The 22,610-nt window shown below is 34.2% G+C and overlaps 1 protein-coding gene and 1 pseudogene across 2 annotated transcripts; one reads left to right on the forward strand and one right to left on the reverse strand.

Moving 5' to 3' along the window:
• The first annotated feature begins 174 nt into the window (after positions 1 to 174).
• LOC126660337 (endo-1,4-beta-xylanase 5-like) lies at positions 175 to 9,958 on the forward strand. 2 transcript variants are annotated; one of them, XM_050353796.2, is made up of 8 exons: positions 175 to 284; positions 423 to 469; positions 1,106 to 1,325; positions 7,061 to 7,230; positions 7,327 to 7,425; positions 8,271 to 8,728; positions 8,945 to 9,278; positions 9,406 to 9,958. In XM_050353796.2, exons 1-8 carry the CDS (start codon positions 227 to 229, stop codon positions 9,754 to 9,756), a joined length of 1,737 nt encoding a protein of 578 aa, XP_050209753.1. In that variant the 5' UTR covers positions 175 to 226; the 3' UTR covers positions 9,757 to 9,958. The 2 variants fall into 2 exon arrangements, with proteins under 2 accessions (XP_050209753.1, XP_055959932.1); XM_056103957.1 differs by having other exon boundaries at positions 9,455 to 9,568.
• A 456-nt stretch (positions 9,959 to 10,414) lies between these two features.
• LOC126660553 (disease resistance-like protein DSC1) lies at positions 10,415 to 21,963 on the reverse strand (annotated as a pseudogene).
• Positions 21,964 to 22,610: the final 647 nt, after the last annotated feature.

The following is a 22,610-nucleotide window of genomic DNA, read 5'->3' on the forward strand; positions in this document are numbered from 1 at the left end:
AAAAACTCAAAGCAATAAAAAAATTTAACACATCAATTGGATCAGCAAGTTAAACCACTCTAATAATTGGGCACACGGTTCAACCATCGGTTCGGTTTTAATTTAAAACATGATTTTAGAAACAAGAATAAAAAGGATAAAAGTTGGACTAAATTGGAGCTTATAAATAAAATGATGTACAGAATTGGAGTGGCATTTATTTAAGGAGAAAACAGTTTATACAAAGATGAGGATATTTGCAGAAGCATGGTTTTTGGTCTTCTTAACCATTTTATTATCTTCAGGTATTTTTTCCCAATCTCTATTTAAATGTTTCATGTCATAATTATTTTTTAATACAAAACTCAAAATTAAATCTTGCTTATTGTATATAATTAACTAATGATTTTGTAATTACATGTATTATTTGTTGATAATTACAGGGAAAATGACTCACTCTGTCTCCTATGATTATTTTGCAACAACAGAGGCAAGCAAATTTCTGATGTATATATTTCATTTCTTTTAGTATTTGAGTTCATATGCCTTTATGTGCATCTTTACGCGCCATTCTCCGTTAGTTGCGGAATTAGAAAATAAAAAGAGCGAGAGGGAGAAAAAGAAAAGAAAAATGGTTGATAACAGAGAAATGGAGCGACATTTAAAGAAGAATTATAATGTTAGAAATAATGAGCTATCGGAAATAACCGGTGACTGATGAGCGGACTAGGAGCAGTCGACCAAGCGCTCTAACTACGATAGGTGGGCTGCTCCTAATCACCTGTCACAGTCACCGGTTCTTTACAACTGTTTTCCAACGGTGTTTTTTCATTCGATCGTCATACTCCGTCTCTTTTCCAATCACTAACCATTTTTTTCTCATCTCTCCTCCTTTTGTTTTTAAAATATTATACTATTATACAACAAATATGTCACGTCAATATGCAACAACTCTCTCATAGTTAAAAAGATGCGGGTCTTTTTTTTATATCTATGTTTTATTAAATTAAAAAAGTATTATCAACACATGAGAGAATTGTTGCATATTGATGTATTCGCATCACTAGGGTTAGAACTTATAATTTTAATTAATTTTTTAACATATTTTGTCAATTTTTAAATTCAGTGTTTGATAGAGCCTAAAAAAGCTCAATATGGAGGAGGAATAATAGCTAATCCAGAATTTAACTATAGCATGGAAGGATGGAATGTGTTTGGCAAAGGAGAAATCAAACAAGGAATTTCAGAAAATGGAAATAAATATATAATTGCACATAAAAGAACACAATCACTAGACAGTGTGTCACAAAAGGTTCAATTTCAAGGACAACTCTATACTTTCTCTGGTAATTAACAAAATTATACATCAAATTCTAACAACATATAATATTTCTACAGTATACCAACTTTTAATTTTTTACATTTTGATAAGCAACCGATAACTATAGTTCATCAACCAATCAGCTATAGATCAAATGGTATAAGTGTTAAACAGCAAACTGCTAGATCGTAGATTTAAATCCTCACATAAATGCTCTCTCCTTCTTAATTATATATGTTAACTGATGTATTTATTAATCAGTTAGAGTTAGTTAGCTAGTTAGTTAACTTGTCACTGATGTGGCTGATTTGTTAGTTAGTGCTGATGTGGATAGTTAGTTAGATGAGCTGTATATTAGCTGTCACACACTATAGGTGTGTTTTCTTCTCCTTTGTAGCTTGTATAAATACTCTTCACTGTTCTTATCAGTGACGGTAATCAATAATAATTCTTCTTCTTCTTCTCTAAATTTCTGATTCAATATGGTATCAAAGCTCTTAGGTTAATGATCTTAGAGTTTTCAAAACTTCTTCAAATCGAAGAAGAAAGAATTCAGAAGTTGAATTAAAAGTATTGATCAATCAAAATGGAGAATGCTCCATCTAGCAACAGCACAAACAATGGAGCGAATCAAAGCTTCGGAAGAACTTTCAATCTCTACAATGGAGATCCTCTTCTACTGCAATCATCTGATAACCCTAATATTACTCTGGTGAGTACTCTTTTGACTGTGAACAATTACTTCAGCTGGAGTAGAGCTGTAAAAATCGCCCTAGGTGCTAAGACCAAATTAGGGTTTATAAATGGAAAATGCCCGATGCCTGATGAAGATTCAGATGCTTATGAGCAATGGATTAAGGTAGATTGCATGGTAATATCATGGTTGCTTAATTCAATGTCTAAAGAGTTATCTGCTGCATTTCTTTGTGCATCATCTGCTAAAGTACTATGGGATGATCTGAAACAGAGGTTTGGTCAAAGTAATGGTCCAATGTTGTATCAATTGAAACGAGAAATAGCATTAGTTTCTCAAGGAAATGATGAAATTTCAGTTTACTTTACTAAATTGAAAAGATTGTGGGATGAATTGAATTGTATGATTGTAATGCCTGTTTGCACTTGTGGAGCAATTAAGAACTGCAGCTGTAATTTGGGAAGGGCACTTACAGATTTTAACTCTCAAGACAGATTGGTCCAGTTTTTAATGGGATTGAATGAGGAATATGAATATACTAGAAACCAGATTCTGTTGATGGATCCTTTGCCTAATGAAAATAGAGCTTATTCTATGCTCCTCACTGTTGAAAAACAAAGACAAGTAATTGGGCAAAATACTTCTACTGTGGAAAGCACTGCTCTTTTGGCCAATCCACAAGGGTATAACAAAAATAATTGGGATAATAAGAAAAGATATGGTCAGGAATACAAAAGAGATAACAAAGATAAGGGACACTGTGATTATTGTAACAGAGATGGACATATAAAATCAGGTTGTTTCAAACTTGTTGGGTATCCTGAATGGTTCAAGGGAAATAAAGCAAAGGGGCAGAATCAGAACACCAGGATGGCAGCACAAACTCAGTGTGAATATGATGAGAATACAGAAAACAAAGCAGAAAGTTGGGAGGCACCAGAACATTTTACTAACTATGAGCAGCTGGGAAATACACTTGCAGGAATGTTAAAATTCATCAAAGGAAAGTCAGCACTGGATTCATCAAATTCAGTTGGGAAATTTGCTGGAACAGTGGAAAGGGCATATGGAGATCCACTCACATTTGCAGGTATTTTTCCATCTTATGCTCTTAGTGGTTTTGAATTATGTAAATATGGTTCTTGGATAATAGACACTGGGGCCTCAGATCATATGACATTTAACCCTAGCCTACTTTCAACCAAAACCAAACTTCTTAACCCAATCAAAGTTTGTCTACCTAATGGAACAGTAAACTCTGTTAATAGTGTTGGTAATGTTGTTCTTAATGATAAACTTACTCTTAAAAACACTTTACTAGTACCAGATTTCAAATACAACTTACTCTCAGTTAGTAAGCTTGTTGAGCACAATCCTCTCAAGGTAACATTCTTCTCTAAATGTTGCCTTATACAGGACCTGAAGACTGATGCAATACTGGCTCAGGGACACCAGATTGCTGGATTGTACAAACTAGATTCTACTAGTTTTTCACTCAAATCTGTTCCAGCTGTGTTTAATACACATGTTGATACTTCTGTTGCTTTATCCAAATTCAATAAAGATGTTTTTTTGAATCCTTTGGATTGTTCTCTTATGAATGCTTCTTCTACTGATAATTTTGCAATCTGGCATGCTAGACTTGGACATGCTAGCATTTCCACTCTTAGTCATATCCCTTCTGTCATTCATAAGATTCCACAAAACTCAGACTGCATGATTTGCACAGAAGCAAAACACCATAGACTTGTCTTTCCAAACTCTGAAATTAGAACCACACACTCCTTTGAACTGTTACATATAGATTTATGGGGACCTTACAAAACTACTTCAGTCCAAGGTTCTCATTATTTTTTAACTATTGTGGATGATCACACAAGGGTTACCTGGACTTTTCTTCTAAACCAAAAAATTCAATGCACACAAACTCTCATTACTTTTCTTAAAATGTGTTGCACTCAGTATCAAACAACAGTTCAAATTATCAGAACAGATAATGGACTAGAATTTCTTAACAGTACTCTTTCTTCATACCTACAAGATCATGGCATCATTCATCACCACACATGTCCCTACACACCACAACAAAATGGTGTTGTGGAAAGAAAGCATAAACACTTACTTGAAGTAGCTAGAGCATTAAGATTTCAAGCTCATTTGCCTAAAGAATTTTGGGGTGATTGTATTTTAACTGCTACTTATCTCATAAACAGAATGCCAATGAAAATTCTCCATTGGAAAACCCCATATGAGAAATTCTTTTTCAAACCACCTGATTATAGCAATTTGAGAATTTTTGGTTGTCTTTGCTATGCCAAAAATACATGTCCTTCAAAAGACAAATTTGACACCAGAGGTATTAAATCAATATTTCTGGGATATAGCTCTACACAGAAAGGTTACAAACTACTTAATTTGTCCAATCATCAGTACTTTGTTAGTAGAGATGTCAAATTCTTTGAAACTCACTTTCCATACTCTACTATTTCAATTCCTTCTTCTGATAATTTTGTCCTTCCTTCCATTTCTTCCAATATTGATAACTCCTTGTCTGACACAAATTCCTCTCCTCACACATCATCTGATTTACAATCTCTTCCTTCTAGTTCATATAACCCACCTGCTACTACTGTTCCTGAATCAAATGATACTGTAATTACTCCAATTCCACCTAGAAAATCTACCAGAACTATAACAAAGCCTGTTTGGTTTAAAGACTACCAAGTTAATGCTGCTACTCTTTCAAAACCCCAAGTGGCAAACCTTATCCCATTCCAAAATTTTCTTTTCTTACCAGTTCTTCTACCCTGTCTAATGATCCTGTAGGCCCCTCTAGTATCAAAGAACCATTTTCATATAATCAAGCTCACAAAGACTCTAGATGGGTAGATGCAATGCAATTAGAATTAGATGCCTTGGAAAAAAATGAGACTTGGGTGTTGACTACTCTACCTCCCACTAAGACTGCCATAGGATCTAAGTGGGTATACAAGATTAAACACAGACCTGATGGGTCTATAGAAAGGCTCAAGGCAAGGCTTGTAGCCAAAGGGTATAATCAGATTGAGGGCTTAGATTACAAAGAGAGATTTTCTCCAGTAGCTAAACTTGCTACTGTCAGACTTCTAATTGCTCTAGCAGCCTCTAAAAATTGGTTTCTAGAACAACTGGATGTGAATAATGCTTTTTTACATGGTACATTAGAAGAGGAAGTTTATATGTTGCCACCACAGGGTTATACTAAAGCTCAATCTAATCAAGTTTGTAGGTTGGTGAAATCCCTATATGGTCTTAAGCAAGCATCTAGACAATGGAACATTAAATTCACTGCTTCTCTTGTTTCTATTGGTTTTACACAATCTGCTCATGATCACTGTTTGTTTACAAGGCAACAAAATGGTCATTTCACAGTTTTAGTTGTATATGTTGATGATGTGCTGCTTGCAGGAGATAACTTTTCAGAAATTTGCACAGTTAAACAGTTTCTTGATTCTCAGTTTACAATAAAGGATCTTGGTCCTTTGACTTATTTCTTAGGACTTGAGGTTCATCGTACTTCTAAAGGGATTTCATTAAACCAGCACAGGTACATTTTGGACATCCTAGCTGATTCTGGTCTCACAGGAGCAAAGCCTGCTTCTTTTCCCTTACCTGCTCATGTTAAACTCTCAGCTTCAGATGGTGATCTGTTAGATGATCCTAATCAATACAGAAGGCTTATTGGCAGATTATTATATCTGAACATTACAAGACCTGATATCAGCTATTCTGTAAATGTTCTCAGTCAGTTTTTGAGTTCTCCTCGTTTGCCTCATTGGGAAGCTGCACTTCATGTTCTGAGATATCTCAAAAGTTGTCCAACTCTGGGACTTTATTATTCTGCTACTTCTGATTTAAAGCTTCTGGCTTATAGTGATTCTGACTGGGCATCCTGTGTTGATTCTCGCAAATCAGTCACTGGTTTCTGCATTTTCTTGGGTGATTCACTTATTTCATGGAAGAGCAAAAAGCAGGTCACTGTGTCTCGCTCCACAGCTGAAGCAGAGTACAGGTCTATGGCTTCAACTACATGTGAATTACTATGGCTTCGTTATCTCTTGACTGATCTACAGGTGTTAGTTTCCTCTCCAATTCTGCTACACTGTGATAATAAAGCTGCTCTTCATATAGCTGCAAATCCTGTTTTCCACGAGAGGACTAAGCATCTTGACATTGATTGCCATTTAGTTCGTGAGCACTACAAGTCTGGTTTTATTCTTCCCACATTCACTCCCTCAAAGCTTCAGTTGGCAGATGTTTTTACAAAGTCTCTTGGCGCACAACCTCATCAGTTTCTTGTGTCCAAATTGAATCTTGCTATTCCCCAAGATCCAACTTGAGGGGGGGATGTTAACTGATGTATTTATTAATCAGTTAGAGTTAGTTAGCTAGTTAGTTAACTTGTCACTGATGTGGCTGATTTGTTAGTTAGTGCTGATGTGGATAGTTAGTTAGATGAGCTGTATATTAGCTGTCACACACTATAGGTGTGTTTTCTTCTCCTTTGTAGCTTGTATAAATACTCTTCACTGTTCTTATCAGTGACGGTAATCAATAATAATTCTTCTTCTTCTTCTCTAAATTTCTGATTCAATAATATATATAAAAAAACTATAGGTTAAATGATTTTTGATGAAGTTCTACTTACGTACTATAGGTTATTAAATGATTTTTGATGAAGTTCTACTTATGTAGATAACATAGGTAGCAGTGTAGCACATTCTATTTACTTTAAAGTTACTGTATATTTTATTTCAAAATAGATACTGATTTTTAAATGAAATGGAAAAATTAGGAAGGCACGCACTTCGATCTCCATCGGCCATGAAAATAATTTATCGTTTAAATTTGTTTTTTTTTTACCTCCAGTTGGTGGTAAAATAGAAATTTTGTTACTAAAGTAAAATGTAAGAATTTTAAAGTCGGAAATTCTATAATTAAAACACAATAATTTTGTAACCGTAATTTTTTAAACCCAATTTTTATAAAAAGTCAAACTAATCAAAATTAATGTTTAAATATTTAAGCTTGGATTCAAATCAACAAAGGAAGTGAAAATGTAGCCGTTATTTTCAAAACTGAGAATGGTGCACTAATTCGTGCGGGTAGAGTTATAGCTAAGAATGGTTGCTGGTCATTGCTTAAAGGTGGTGTATTTGCAAATTTTTCTAGCCAACCTGTTGAGATATTGTTTGAGGTAATTAAAAATATGAAAAATATAGAATTTGAAGTTTTAATTAATAAAATATATGTTTAAAATTAAAATCTTGTTTTTGGTGCTTTTTAATTGAAGAGCAAGAACATAAATGTGGAATTATGGGTTGATAATGTCTCATTACAACCTTTTACTATGGAGCAATGGAGATCCCACCAAGATGAAAGCATTAATAAGGTATTTTTTTTTTGAAATCGCATTAATAAGGTAATTGTTTTTATTTTTTGTTTAACTATTCTTACAATAGGATCGGAAATCCTAATTGAGGGATGTGATATAGTTGAGTCGATCTAAAATATTCAAGGTCAAACTCGACGCGAATTTGAAATACGAAGCTTGAAATTTGAATCGAGCTAAATATACATTTAGGGAAAGTGGAAATAGTAGTGAAAACGAGAGTTGCAGTCTAAGGACTATGGAGTTTTATTTTAAAAGTTTGAGTTTGAGGTCGGCAAAACAGTAAAAAAATTGAATTTAACTTTGCTCGACTATAAATGTTAACAATTAAATTTTAGTATAAAACTAAGGTATTATTATTGATAGGGTTATTTGTAATTAAAATCCTCACTTTTCACGTTTATAGCGATTTAAACACAATATTTAAAACATGACACCCACATTATATGTTTGTAAAGTTTGGCACTATATAGTCCAACACCGTTGCCGACATGTTTTTATGATTGAAACTATAGAGAATAATGTTTTTATGCTAAAAATGTCAAGAAATGAGAGGTTGGACCTTTTTATGTCACGTTTTTAAAAGCATATTTAAATCGCTATAAAGGTAAAATGTGTTTATTTTTTTTGCAAATAACCCTTATCAATACGATAAACAAATCAATTAGGCTCATGAACATGTTGAGTCGAGTCGAGTAGCTTGATGTTTGAATTCAACTCTGCAGTTTACTTGAGTAGCTCGAACACGATACAGACTCGATTTTGAATATTTTTTGAATCAATTTCGAGTAGCTCACAAGTTGGCTCTCATATTAGACTTTTAATCTAAATTTTTGATCTTGCAGGAAAGAAAAAGCAAAGTGAAATTTAAAGTTACTTATGCAAATAAATCAGCAATTAAAGGCGCTAAAGTATCAATACAACAAACACAAACAACCTTTCCATTTGGATGTGGCATGAACCATTACATAGTTGAAAACAAAGATTATCAGAAATGGTTTGCTTCAAGATTCAAATACACAACTTTCACTAATGAAATGAAATGGTATACCAATGAGAAAAAACAAGGTATAGAAAATTATACAGTTTCAGATTCTATGGTAAAATTCACCAAACAAAATGGAATCCGCATCCGGGGCCATAATATTTTCTGGGACGACCCGAAGTATCAGCCCGATTGGGTCCCTGATCTTTCTCCCGACGATTTACGAGAAGCTGCAGCGAAACGGATAAATTCCGTAGTCTCGAGATATACAGGACAACTTATAGCTTGGGATGTAATGAATGAGAATCTGCATTTCAGGTATGCCTGAGTAAAAACAAAACTGAACCAAATAAAACCAAAATTTATTTAGTTAAAATGATTAAAATGGATGTTAATAATAGAAAAGTATGATGTTTGGTTTCGGTTTGTTTTTTATCAATGGCCAACCGAACAACCGAAAAATCAAACTATAAAATGATCTCATTTATGTATATTTTATGAACCGAACTAAACCACACTCACCTTTAATTTCAGGTTTTATGAGGATAAGCTTGGAGAAAATGCTTCTTCTGAGTATTTTTCAGTTGCTCATAAGCTTGATCCGAGTACAAGATTGTTCATGAATGAGTACAATACTATTGAAAATTGTGAGGATGAAAATTCAAATCCTGCTAATTATTTGACGAAACTCGAAGAGATCTTGTCGTATCCTGGAAATGAGGGAATTTTAGCAGGAATTGGTGTTCAAGGCCATTTTGGTTCTGAAGAACCAAATCTTGCTTACATGAGAGCTGCTTTGGACATTTTAGCTTCCTCAGGATTGCCAATTTGGCTTACAGAAGTTGATGTTGGCAGAGGCCCATGTCAGGTATTGCTAGTTTCTCTATAAATTATTGGAATTTATATAGCACGGAAACCGAAAACACCGAAATAGAATATGCCAAATAAATTATAATTTTTTGAGTTTTGAAGTTTCATAAGCTTTACCAAAACAGGCAGAGTATTTGGAACAAGTACTAAGAGAAGGCTATGCACACCCTGCAGTTGAAGGAATAATAATGTTTGTCGGACCAGCAGTCGCAGGTTTCAACGTGACAACGTTAGCAGACGGAGATTTTAAGAATACTGAATCCGGGGTTGTTGTTGATAAGCTGATTGATGAATGGAAATCTCAGACAGCAGAAATTATAACAGACAGTGAAGGATCATTTGAAGTTTCATTGTTTCATGGAGAATATAACTTAACAGTTAAAGACTTCGTAACTAATTCGTCAACTAGTTTGATTTATAAGCTGACAAAAGAAGATAAGAGTTCAGGCATTGTTCAATTTCATATCAATGCCTGAAATTAATAGCCATTAACGAATCATCTTCATTTGCTAATTAAATTTGTTACTAAAAGAAAAAAAAATGTGACAATTTAAATGGCAAGATGTAAAGATTTTTCCAGTGTGTATATGTAGCACGGAAATCAATTGCTATCAGAAGGAAAAATAATAATTGATTATGTAATCTTTTAGACGGCAAGATGTATAGACTTTTCCGGTATGTATGTCGCACGAAAACAATAAGGAAAACACGATTCAACATGTAAACTTGAAATTCAGAAAAGCAAAAATGTTACAAAATTTGGTTGTAAATGTAAAGCTTCTGAATTTTAGAATTCTTTCTAAAAAAAAATGCCGAAACCAGTGTTTTGAGACTTGAATCGGATCGGCCGATTTAATAGGTTCAGCCGAGAACCGATGATCAATCCAGTTCTATTTTTCCTAAAAATCAAAGAAATGGTTCAACCTATAAAAAAACCGCAAAAACAAAAAAAAATTACTGAAACTGCTAAACCGTAAAAAATGCTTGTTTCTTTATATTTTAGTTAGAATGTGATCCATTTGCGAATTCTGTAATTCATTTGTTAGTTCGAATTTTAAAATACACATAGAATTTTAAAAGTTTCCGTAAAATATAGACCAGCAACACATAGTCTATTTATCACCACTTAATGAATTAAAAAGATGGCACCAGCAACACTCTTCAAAAAAAGGTACTTACAGTACTGTTCAGATGCTCTAATATCAGCTCTACACCGAAGAACCCGTGGCAATGACGAGCCAAAAGCCGATAGCCACCACATACCCAATTGTCAATGGTGTTGAAATCGACCTTAGCTCTTCAAAGTTTGTATACAGACCAGTTAATAGCAAATGAAGTGCAACAATTCAATTCTGTGAAAAAGAAAAAACAGCAAATGTATTAATGATTTGCATGAAAGATTTTGGCGCTAGTGTCGTCCAATGAATGCCTCATGATGTAGTATATGGACACCACATCTTGTCACCTCACAATGCTTCAAAATTTCAAGTTTTGGATAATTGACAAAGCCATAGGGAGAGAATTCAAGTGAAGATACAGTTCCTGGATATTGTTTGAGGTGGATGAGTTTAACATACACCATTAGTACATGTTCTGACTTTGACGGAGCGCGACACCGACAAGAGATACTCCCAAAAACATCACCATAGTTGTTACCTGTGGCGTTGTCTATGCATTTGATCTTAAAATGCAACTTATAAATCTCCTTCGGAAGTTTCTTAAATTTATAGACAACGCAGAAAGCAATTCCTTTCATATGATCCAAATTTGAGGGAAACTGTGTCACAACTGAGGCTCCCTCACTTTGAAAACTGAACCATTCTGGAACTTTACTTCCTGGAAAGACAATAGTCGTACACTGTAACACAAAAGTTGAACATTTAGTTATGAATACGAAGAATAGAGAAGTTACAATTATCAAAATGTTGTCTGGTTTATGAAAAGCTTCAGCTGTTACGCATAATAGTATTGGATTATAAAATCTCGATTTTTAACTTAATCCATGCACATTTTAATTAACCAGAAAAAACAAAAGGTCTAGCCAGTGGTAACATACCCGATTCACAGCATGCTGAATGATCCACTGACCACCTATTAACTTTTCATTTAACTTTGAGCAGTTTGTGAAATCCAAATTGGTAAGATCACGATATACGCTGCGGTTGCATGGCACAGTTTTTAGGGACTAGTTTCGCATTACGTGCTATACACGTGGCTCGTAACGTAATTTGTCAATGAACGTATTAGTAAATTTATTATAATTATTAATAAATATATATATTTGGTTATTAAATTTTTTTCATACTGAATTTATTCTTCTTTTGGTTTTATAATAACCATAATTAAATAATTAATTTATTTTTATTAGTAATATCTTTAAAAATAACAAGATAAAAATTTAAATAATAATATATTGATCAAATAAAGTATTTTAATTTTATAGTTTAATCAAACTAAAAGATAAATATTCCTACTAACTTGGAGACAATTTAGTTATTTTTTACATACTAAAAGCTAAATTGGAGATAATTTAACTACCTATTCTAATTAGGACTTTAATTACAATAGTGATTAATTAAATAACTAATTAGTTAATGACTATAAAACCTTTATTAGTATTAAACTGGAAAGGATTATTCCGTAAATTGCCTGTCCCCCCCATCCGTGCTTTTATATATAGTATAGATATAGATATAGATATAGATAGATATGCAGTTAAATGCAACTACAGTAATTATAGATGGTGGAAGCTCAGGTAAATAACTGAGACTCTTGCATCCGCTTATGTACAAATTCCCCAATTTAGGAAGTCTACTGATACAACTAGGAAGGCTTTCAAGGTATTTGCAGTCGCTGAGTAGCAAAGAGCCGAGGCAACGTAAATGTTCAGTCGATAATGGTATCTCTTTTATAGCTGTACCATTTAAAATAAGAATTTCTAAGGATTTTAAATTATAGATGCTCTCCGGAAGCCTCCTTAGATTCCTGCAGTACCTCAAATCTACGAATTTTAGATTCATGGGTTCCGAGATTTCTGGGAAACTCTCAAGTTCTGACCAATTACGTAACCCAAGTCTCTGAAGAGACTTTAGTTTACAGAAACTGGCTGGTAGACTAGAGACATTTCTGCAATTCTCAATCCATACTTCAACAAGTGTTGACAGAAGTAGATGATCTGATGGTGGCACCTCAATCATTGAAGTACAATCTAAATTTAGTATCTGCAGATTTCCTTGCATAATATCTGGACATCTTTTTACACTTGGGCAATCCTGTAAATCAAGAAATTTAAGAACCTTGGAATCAATTCTTCTTGGAAGATTCCTCAGGTTTACACAACCATCAAGCATGAGGAGTTCCAGCTTGTTGAGGTATTGAATGGATGAGTGAACCTCCACTAAACTTCGACAGTGACGAAGGTCAATTTTTGCCATATTTCTAGCCTTTGACAGATCTGGAAGTCTAGTCAAATTTTCAGACCCCGAAAGAACAATCTCTGCTAGATTGACGAGATGCTATCATGAAAACAAACAAACAAGCCAAACACATAGATACAGATTAGCATCATTAGTTTCATGGATGATAAAGAGAGAACAAGCAGATGAATAATTGACCATATAAAAATGAACCTGTATTCCTGTCCAAAGCTCTTTAACGTTGCAACCATGAAGATTAAGCACAACCAGATTTTCTGGGAAAAAGTTAGATGGTATAGATTTTAAAGAAAAACCAGTCCACTCGAGATATCTTAACTCCTTAGGAAGAGGCAGAAGGCCGCTACGAGAAATGTACAATTTCACTTCTTTGTGTCTGGAAAACTGTCCATCGGACCAGTAAAGCTTGAGAAATCTGAGATGAGGCATCTTCGCAAACGTATCGGGTTTCAAGAGAATCTTGCTCGATAATGACATATCCAACGACATTCCTTCAATTACGGAAGTTCCCTAACAATCAATTAATGGTATAGTTTTAATGCATGTTCTATTCTATCAACACAAAAAACATAATGAAGAGAGTTTGTAATTAACAAACGAAGAACTCACTTTGTTTTCCATCAATAAGTAGCTAATATCCTCAGGGTTCCACAACCTACTTCGATTTTCAGGTTGCCTAGATTCGTCAAGAACAATTTTTTGACCCATTTCTTGCAATAAATCATGAATCTCTAATCTGTTGTCCGAGGAAACAGTAATGAGAGACTTGTCAATAAGAATAGTAACCGTAAAATGCACAGAAGAATCAAAGCCATCTAATATTTTGGTCACGTCGTCTCGACTTCTTCCTTTAAGGAAACACGCAATATCAAGAAATACTCTTTGCTCTTCTGAATCGAGCCAATCGTAACTTGTTTTCAAAACATTATGAATTTCACAATTGGAGACATTGCCTAATCTTTTCAGCATACTTTTCCAATCTTCTTCACTTCTATCATACAATGCAGATCCCAAAACTCTAAGAGCCAATGGATTCCCTTTAGCATAGTGTATCACCCTTTCCGATTGCAACTTATAATGATCACCCTTGGGATGGTCTTGTTTGAAGGCATTTAAGCTAAAGAGAAGAAGAGCTTCATCGTCGTTCAGTTTGTGCATTGTATAAATCTCAGCTGCACGAGTATTCTTGAGAACTTGCTTATCCCTACTTGTTACGAGAATTCTACTGCCCGAACCAAAGAAATCAGGCTCACCGACTAACAACAGCTGTTGCAATTGTGTTGAATTATTCGCATCATCCACAACAACAAGAACTTTCTTACGACATAGACGATCCTTCGTAAAAGACAGACCTAAATTAACACTTTCTTGGTCTAATAATGCTGAGAATAGTTGAGCTTGCAATTGAGATAACGTACAACTTTCCAGTTGGTGCATCATATTTGAAATAAAGCAACAACTTTCGAATTGAGTAGAAATTCGATCATAAACAGCTCTAGCAAGAGTGGTCTTACCAACCCCGCCCATACCCCATATCCCAATAAGCTTGATATCTGTTGATTCAAAGCACAACATAGACTCAATTTCTAGAATCCGGGGCTCAATGCCAACCATTCCTCTCAAATGGTAACTTGGGGAAATTCTACTCAATTTTTCAGAAACATCTTTTACGATTTGCTTGATAAGTTCAGATTCTGGCCTGATAAAGATGAACCATACACACAAAAAATTAGAAATATCAGACTTGGCATTCTGAATCATCAACATCATACTTGATGAGAGGAAGGTCAATTTCCTGGACACTATTGATTTTTTGAACTGGTTTATAGTTCAACCTGTGGCTACAGCAATTTCATGAATGATTTAGTGTTTTTAAAATACTTAAACTATTAAAGTTTTGATTGATTTAAATCAAGTAAATTCATAAAGTAGAATTCTTTCTATGCTTCTTTTATTCATTTCCAAAATCGAATCGATTTTTCTTTAAATTAAATCAAATTCTTGAAAACTTCAATCAAAACCCAGAAGGACATTATATATATATATATATATATATGAGCAAATTACTATGAAGCCCCTCACATTTGACATAATTCACACTTTAGTCCCTCCTGTTTGAAAACTAAACTATGTGGCCCCTCACTTTTGCTTCCGTCAACATTTTAGTCCTTCCATCCATTTTTAGTGTTAGTCAACAAAGTCAAAGGACTTATGGGTAAATTAATTATCAAACCTGAAGGACGAAATCGTTGACAAAAATAAAAGTGAGGGGTGAAATCGTTGACAAAAACAAATGTGGGGGACCATATAATTTCGTTGACTTCGTTGACTAACATCCAAAATGAACAGAAGGACTAAATCGTCGACAAAAACAAAAGTGAGAGGCTATATAGTTCAATTTTCAAACAAGAGGGACTAAATTGTGAATTATGTCAAATGTGAGGGGTGTAAAAACAAATGTGGGGGACCATATAATTTCGTTGACTTCGTTGACTAACATCAAAAATGGACAGAAGGACTAAATCGTTGACAAAAACAAAAATGAGGGGCTATATAGTTCAATTTTCAAACAAGAGGGACTAAATTGTGAATTATGTCAAATGTGAGGGGTGTCATAGTAATTTGCTCTACATATATATTAGAATAATTAATTACTCTCTTAATCAAAGAATACTATAATGTTATGTTAATGTTGGTATATTTGTAAGTCCGCCAATTAGCATATTTGTCAACCTTTGTGACGATAATTAAATTTCAAAGCACTATTATAGAGATCATTGAATAAATAAGTAGCCAGATGGCATGTTTTTGCTTTTAAAAAATGATAATTTAACTGAACATTAATGGATAAATGCAGCTTGTTAATTACTTACTAAGCAATGATCAGTTACTGAAATTTAAATGAAATGTTACCGGATGACGGATGAATCCCAGCCGGCAAGATTAGCAACCTCCGTAAAGGCAGATCTCCAGCTCAGCACTTTAAGCTGACTCACCATCAAACACTCTTCATGCTTCAAAAACGCTTCTCCAAATCTGCCAGTCTGATCACAAACATCAGTGGGGTCAACTTTGTAAAACACGGGTATAACCATCTGCCCGTTATTTCTGAAGCAATCAAGAATCTTCACAAGTTCATCCAAACACCAACGCGAAAATGCATAGTTTTGTGAAAGAACAACAATTGAAATCTTGGAATCTTCAATGGCTTTGACGAGCAATGGTGAAATCTCTTGTCCTTGGACGAGATTGTAGTCGATGAAGGTTGGGATTTGGTGTTGAGTTAGGGCGGTGTAGAGGTGGCTTGTAAAATTAAGGCGAGTGTCTTCACCTCTGAAGCTAATAAAAACTTTAGGTTTACCAGCTGTTGAAGAAACTAAAGAATGCATTTTGAGAAATTAGATATTTTCTTCAACAAACAATGGGTAAATATTTCGATTTAGTCTGCACTCCATCAGTTTATGAAGAAGAAGACTAGTAGGTAAGTCAAAGTCTTTTTGGGTCAACATAGAATTATTATTTTTAGGTATTTTGTTATTATGCATTTTTATTACATTTATATTCTGGAAAGACATCTCTTTGGAATCTATATTAATTGACCGAACACGGGGTAGACCCGACTCCCATAGGTCCCCGGGCCTGGCCACAGCGACACCCTTTGTGAGGAGGCCTAGCTTCTCGTAGTAAAAAGCAAATCAAACCGATGATAAACTTCGGTTAACCAAACCAAATTTTATAGAAACATTTGGCGCAGTTTGACTTTTGTTTTATTTCTTAAAATATAGTTTGATTTAAAATGTTAGTAAAAGAGGATATAAGTTCAGGGATTGTTCAATTTCAATCAATGCTTGAAATTAACAATTATTAACTTATCTTCTAAATTTCTTTATGGAAATTGTTATCAGAAGGAAAAAAGAATTTGATAATGTAATTTTAACTATTATAGTCTTTAAATGGCAAGAGTAAAGAGGTAAAAGCTTTTACCTTGATATGCACTGACCAGAATGGATGTTGCACGACAACAAAATTCAACATGAAATATTGAAATTCAAAACAGCAAAAATATGATAAAATTTGGTTGTAATTATTGAATTTAGAATTCTTTCTGACGATATAAAAGAAACGCCAAAACCAGCATTTTACAAATTGAACCGGACCAGCCAATTAAATAGGTTCAGCCAAGTACTGAAGATCAATCCGGTTTGTTTTTTTCCTATAAATGAAATATACGGTCCAAACTCTCTTATCCAACAAAAACTGCAAAAATAAGAAAAAAAATTATTGAAACTGCTAAACCATAAAAATTGTTTATTTCTTAACTTTTTAGTTAGAATGTGATCCATTTGCTATTTTTTTAATTCATTTGCTTGTTAAATTTTATGCATGTGTTTAAATTTTAAACATGTAGACTAAATTTTAAAAATTATGGTTGAACCATCATGCGGTAGCCACCAATTTGATTTTCAAAATACTGGCTGAAACATAGACTTTAAAAAGTTTCTGTAAAGTATAAACCAACAACATATAATCTTTTTATCACCACTTAATGAAATAAAAAGATAGCACCAGCAACAATCTTCAACAAAAGGTACTTACAGACTTATAGTAGAGTACTCTTCAAATGCTCAAGTATCAGCTCTACAATGAAGAAGGGGTGGCATGAAGAGCCAAAAGCGGTAGCCACCACATACCCAATTGTCAGTGGTGATGATATTAACCTTGTCTCTTCAAAGATTGTTTAGAGACCACTTAATACAAATTGAGGTGCAGCAATTCAGTTCTGTGAAAAGGAAAGAAAAGCAAATGTATTAATTAAAAGTGAATTAATTATTTTCTGATGAAGGAAGTTCTTACATGAATGATTTTGGAGCTAGTGTCGTCCGTCACCATCGCAACAAAAGCCTCTGGTCAAAGCAGATGGATACCGCATCTTTTCACCTCACAATGCTTCAAAATTTCAATTTTTAGGTCCTTCAAAGTCCCATAGGGACAGAATTCAAGTGATACAGTTCCTGAATATTGTTTGAAGTGGATGCGTGTAACATACACGATTAGTACATGTTCCACCTTTGATGGAAGATAAGACGGACCGGGGATAAACAAAAAAACATCACCATTTTTGTTGCCTGTGGCATTGTCTATGCATTTGATATTAAAATGCAACTCATAAATCATTTTTGGAAGTTTCTTAAATTTAAAGACAACACAGAAAGCAATTTCTTCCATATGATCAAAATTTGAGGGAAACTGTGTCACAACGGAGGCTCCCGTACTTTGAAAACTGAACCATTCTGGAACTTTACTTCCTGGAAAGACAATAGTACTGGCAGTATACTGTAATACAAAAGTTGAACATTTAGTCACAAAGAAGAGAGCAGTTACAAGTATCAACATATCGTATGGTTTATGATAAACTTCGGGACAATAATATTGGATTCACCCCAGCAGGATTATTAAATCTTGAATTTCAACTTAATCCATGCACATTTTAATTAGCCAGAAAGAAAAAGTGTAGATAGTGCTACATACCCGATTGGCATGCTGAATGATCCACCGAGCACCTTATACCTTTTCATCCAACTTTGAGCAGTTTGTGGAATCCAATCTGGCAGGATTGCGATATTCTCTGCGGTTGCCTGATATAGTTTTCAGGGATATGCAGTAATGTGCAACAAGCTTAATTAAAGACTGCAGAAGCTCAGGTAAAAAACAGAGACTCTTGCATCCGCTTATCTACAAATACTTCAGTAGAGGAAGTCTACTGATACAACTAGGAAGGCTATCAAGGTATTTGCAATCTACGAGATACAAATAGCGGAGGAGACGTAGATGTTCAATCGATAATGGTATCTCTTTTATAATTGTACCCTTTAAATTAAGAGTTTTCAAGGATTTTAAATTACAGATGCTATCCGGAAGCCTCTTTAGATTTCTGCAGTAACCCAAATCTACGGATTCTAGATTCATGGGTGCTGAGATTTCTGGGAAACTCTCAAGTTCTGATCAATTTTGTAAAGTAAGTCTCTTCAGAGACTTTAGTTCACAAAAACTGGCTGGTAGACTCGAGACGTTTCTGCAATTGTCAATCCATATATCAACAAGTGTTGACAGAAGTAGGATTGGTTGTGGCACCTCAATCATTGAACTACAGTCTAAACTCAGTTCTTGCACCTTTCCTTGCATAATATCTGGACATCTTTTAACACTTGCACAACCATCTAATTCAACAAATTCAAGAACTTTGGAATCAATTCTTCTTGGAAGGTTCTTCAGGTTTACACAACCCGCGAGCTTGAGAGATTCCAGTCTGTTGAGATACTGAATGGATGAGTGAACCTCCACTAAACTACTACAGTAACTAAGGTTGATTTTCGCCATTTTTTTAGCCTTTGACAGATCTGGAAATCTAGTCAAATTTTTAGATCCCCAAAGGTTAATCTCTACTAGATTGACAAGATGCTATCGTGAAAACAAACAAACAAGCGAAAAAAATAGATACGAATTAGCATCATCAACTTCATGGATAAGGAAAGAGAGAACAATTCAGATGAGTAATTGAGCATATAAAATTGAACCTGTATTCCTGTACAAAGCTCTTTACCCTTGCTACGACAAAGATTAAGCACAACCAATTTTTCAGGAAAAATGTTAGATGGTATTGATTTCAAAGAAAAATAAGCCCACTCAGATATCTCAACTCCTTAGGAAGAGGTAGAAGGCTGCAACGAGAAATGTGCAATTTTACTTTTCTGCATATGGAGAACTGTCCACTTGACCAGTAAAGCTTGAGAAATCTGAGATGGCACATCTTTGAAAACGTATCCGGTTCCAAGTGAATCTCTCTTGAAACTAATGACATATCCAACGACATTCCTTCAATTACAGAAGTTCCCTGATAATCAATTAATGTTATAGGATGGATGCATATTCTATCAATACAAAAGGTAATGAAGAGAGTTTATAACTAATGAGCAAAGAACTCACTTTGTTTTCCATCAATAAGTAGCTAATATCCTCAGGGTTCCACAACCTACTTCGACCTTCAGGTTGCCTAGATTCATCATGAACAAATTTTTTGACCCATTTCTCGCAACAAACCATGAATCTCTAATATATTGTCCCAGGAAACGGCAATGAAAGGAACATTTCCTCTCCCCATCCATTTCATTTCGGGTTAAGAAGATGTGAAAGCGCCTCTCTCTCTCTATAAGAACGGTGTGTTCCGAGGTGTGAAGTGGGAGAAAGTGGATTTCATAATTAGGTTTTGAATAAGACGACCTTTTCATTTTTTTTCATATTGAAAAAGTAATAAGAATGATGGGTGTTAAGCTGGACTTATCAATAAGAGTAGCAACCGTAAAATGCACAAAAGAATCAAAACCACCTAATGTTTTGGTCACGTCGTCTCGGCTTCTCCCTTTAAGGAAACATGCAATATCAAGAAATACTCTTTGCTCTTCCGAATCGAGCCCATAAAAACTTGCTCTCAAAACATTATGGATTTCACAATCAGAGATATTGCCTAATCTATTCAGCATACGTTTCCAATCTTCATCACTTCTATCATACAATGCAGAACCCAAAACTCTAAGAGCCAACGTATTCCTATAGCATATCATATCACATTATCCGATTGCAACTTATAACGATCACTCTTGGGATAGTCTTGTATGAAAGAATTTAAGCTAAAGAGACGAAGAGCTTCATCGTCGTTCAGTTCCCGCATTGTACAAATCCCAGCTGCATTCTTGAGAACTTGCTTATCCCTACTAGTAACAAGAATTCTACTGCCGGAACCAAATAAATCAACAGCTGTTGCAATTGTGTCGAATTATTCGCGTCATCAACAACAACAAGAATTTTCTTAAGACATAGACGACCCTTTATAAAAGAAAGACCTAAATTTAGTGTGGATCTGAAAACACTATATTTGTCTAACAATGTTGAGAATAGATGATCTTGAAATTGAGACAATGTACAAGTTTCCAATTGCTTCATCATATTTGAAATAAAGGAACAATTTTCGAATTGAGTAGAAATTCGATCATAAACAGCTCTATCGAGAGTGGTCTTACCAAGCCCGCCCATACCCCATATCCCAATAAGCCTGACATCTGCTGAGTCCAAGCATAACATAGATTCAATTTCATGAATCCGGGGCTCAATGCCAACCAATCCTCTCAAATGGAAAGTTGGGGAAATTCTACTCAATTTTTCAAGAACATCTTTTACTATCTGCTTGATAAGTTCAGATTCTGGCCTGATGATGAACAAAAAAAATTAAATAAATCAGACTACTTTTCTTAAATTACTAGTTGAAATGAAATGAAATGTTACCGGGTGATGGATGAATCCCAGCCGGCAAGATTAGCAACCTCCGTCAAGGCAGATGTCCAGCTCTGCACTTTAAGCTGACTCGCCTTTCATGCTTCAAAAACGCTTCTCCAAAACTACCAGTCTGATCACAAACATCAGTGGGGTCAACTTTGTGAAAAACAGGTATAACTATTTGCCCGTTGTTTCTGAAGCAATCAAGAATCTTTACAAGCTCATCCAAACACCAGTTGGAAGATGCATAGTTTTCAGAAAGAACAACAATTGAAATCTTGGAATCTTCAATGGCTTTGACGAGCGACGGCGAAATCTCTTCTCCTCAGACGAGATTGTTATCGATGAAAGTTGGGATTTTCTTTTCAATCAAGGCCGTGTAGAGGTGACTAGTAAAATTATCACGAGTATCTTCGCCTCTGAAACTAATAAAAACATCATGTTTACCGGATGATGACGGTGACGAAGCGGAAGAAGATTGCATTTTGAGAAATTCAAAGGATCTTCATCCAGTCTCCACACTATCATCTTATGAACAAAAACACATTATGTTAAATTCTACACACACAATACAACTTGAGCAACAAAATTTTGATTTATCACTAATACAGGTTAATTAAATGTTAAGAACAAGTTACTTTAAAATAACATTATACAGCACTAAAATTCACTAAAATTATGTACTTAAATTAACCAACCTAACATTTACCTGGCACTCTAAAAGAAGTTCATAAACCCTAATTCCTAAAAACAATTCATAATATTACTCGGAAATACAGTCAATGGATAATTAATGAGACGCATGTAAACAAACAGATCAAATAAATACATACCGGGTTCGGGTTCGGGTTCGGGTCCGGGTCCGGGTCAATGAATCGACGATGGCAGAGCTTTTGATTCAGTCTCCACTTTATTTATCAGCTTATGAAGAAGAAGAAGACTATTAGGCAAGTCAAGGGAAAGTCAAGGTCATTTTATCTACCAGTCAATATGAAATTATTATTTTTATACTTCCGTTCCAAAAAAAATATTTAGACAAACACAAAAATTAAAAAAAATTAAATTTTTATTGATTTTTTTAATTTTATTTTTTTTATAATTTTTAATATATAAATACTATATTAATGATTAATTTATTTATTAACTAAAATTTTATATTGAAACATGAAATCATTAATTCATTTGAGGATAAGTATAAGTAGACATACTTAGTAGGGATATATGAGACTTTAAATCCTTAAGTTGTTTACCATATGTAAAAGGTGGTTTATAATTTGAGACGTCAAAAATAGAAATGTGACATATTTTTTTTTACGGAGAGAATATTATTTACGTTTTCTTTAAAGAAATTACTCTTGAATGCATTAAGCTGAAATAATTAGTTTGGTGATGTATGAGTTAGTTTAAGTAATCTTATAATGATGGCCTAAATACATCAAAAATTACCAAATTAAACGTGATTTTAATTGTAAAAATTAAAAAGTTCGTGTATTTTTTTGTTAAAATTAAAAATTTATGTTAAATATGTAAAATACGTGAAAGTGTATGATTTTTGATACATTTAAACC

The sequence above is a fragment of the Mercurialis annua genome, linkage group LG8, assembly GCF_937616625.2.
Source record: "Mercurialis annua linkage group LG8, ddMerAnnu1.2, whole genome shotgun sequence".
In the NCBI taxonomy this organism is placed as follows: Eukaryota; Viridiplantae; Streptophyta; class Magnoliopsida; order Malpighiales; family Euphorbiaceae; genus Mercurialis; species Mercurialis annua.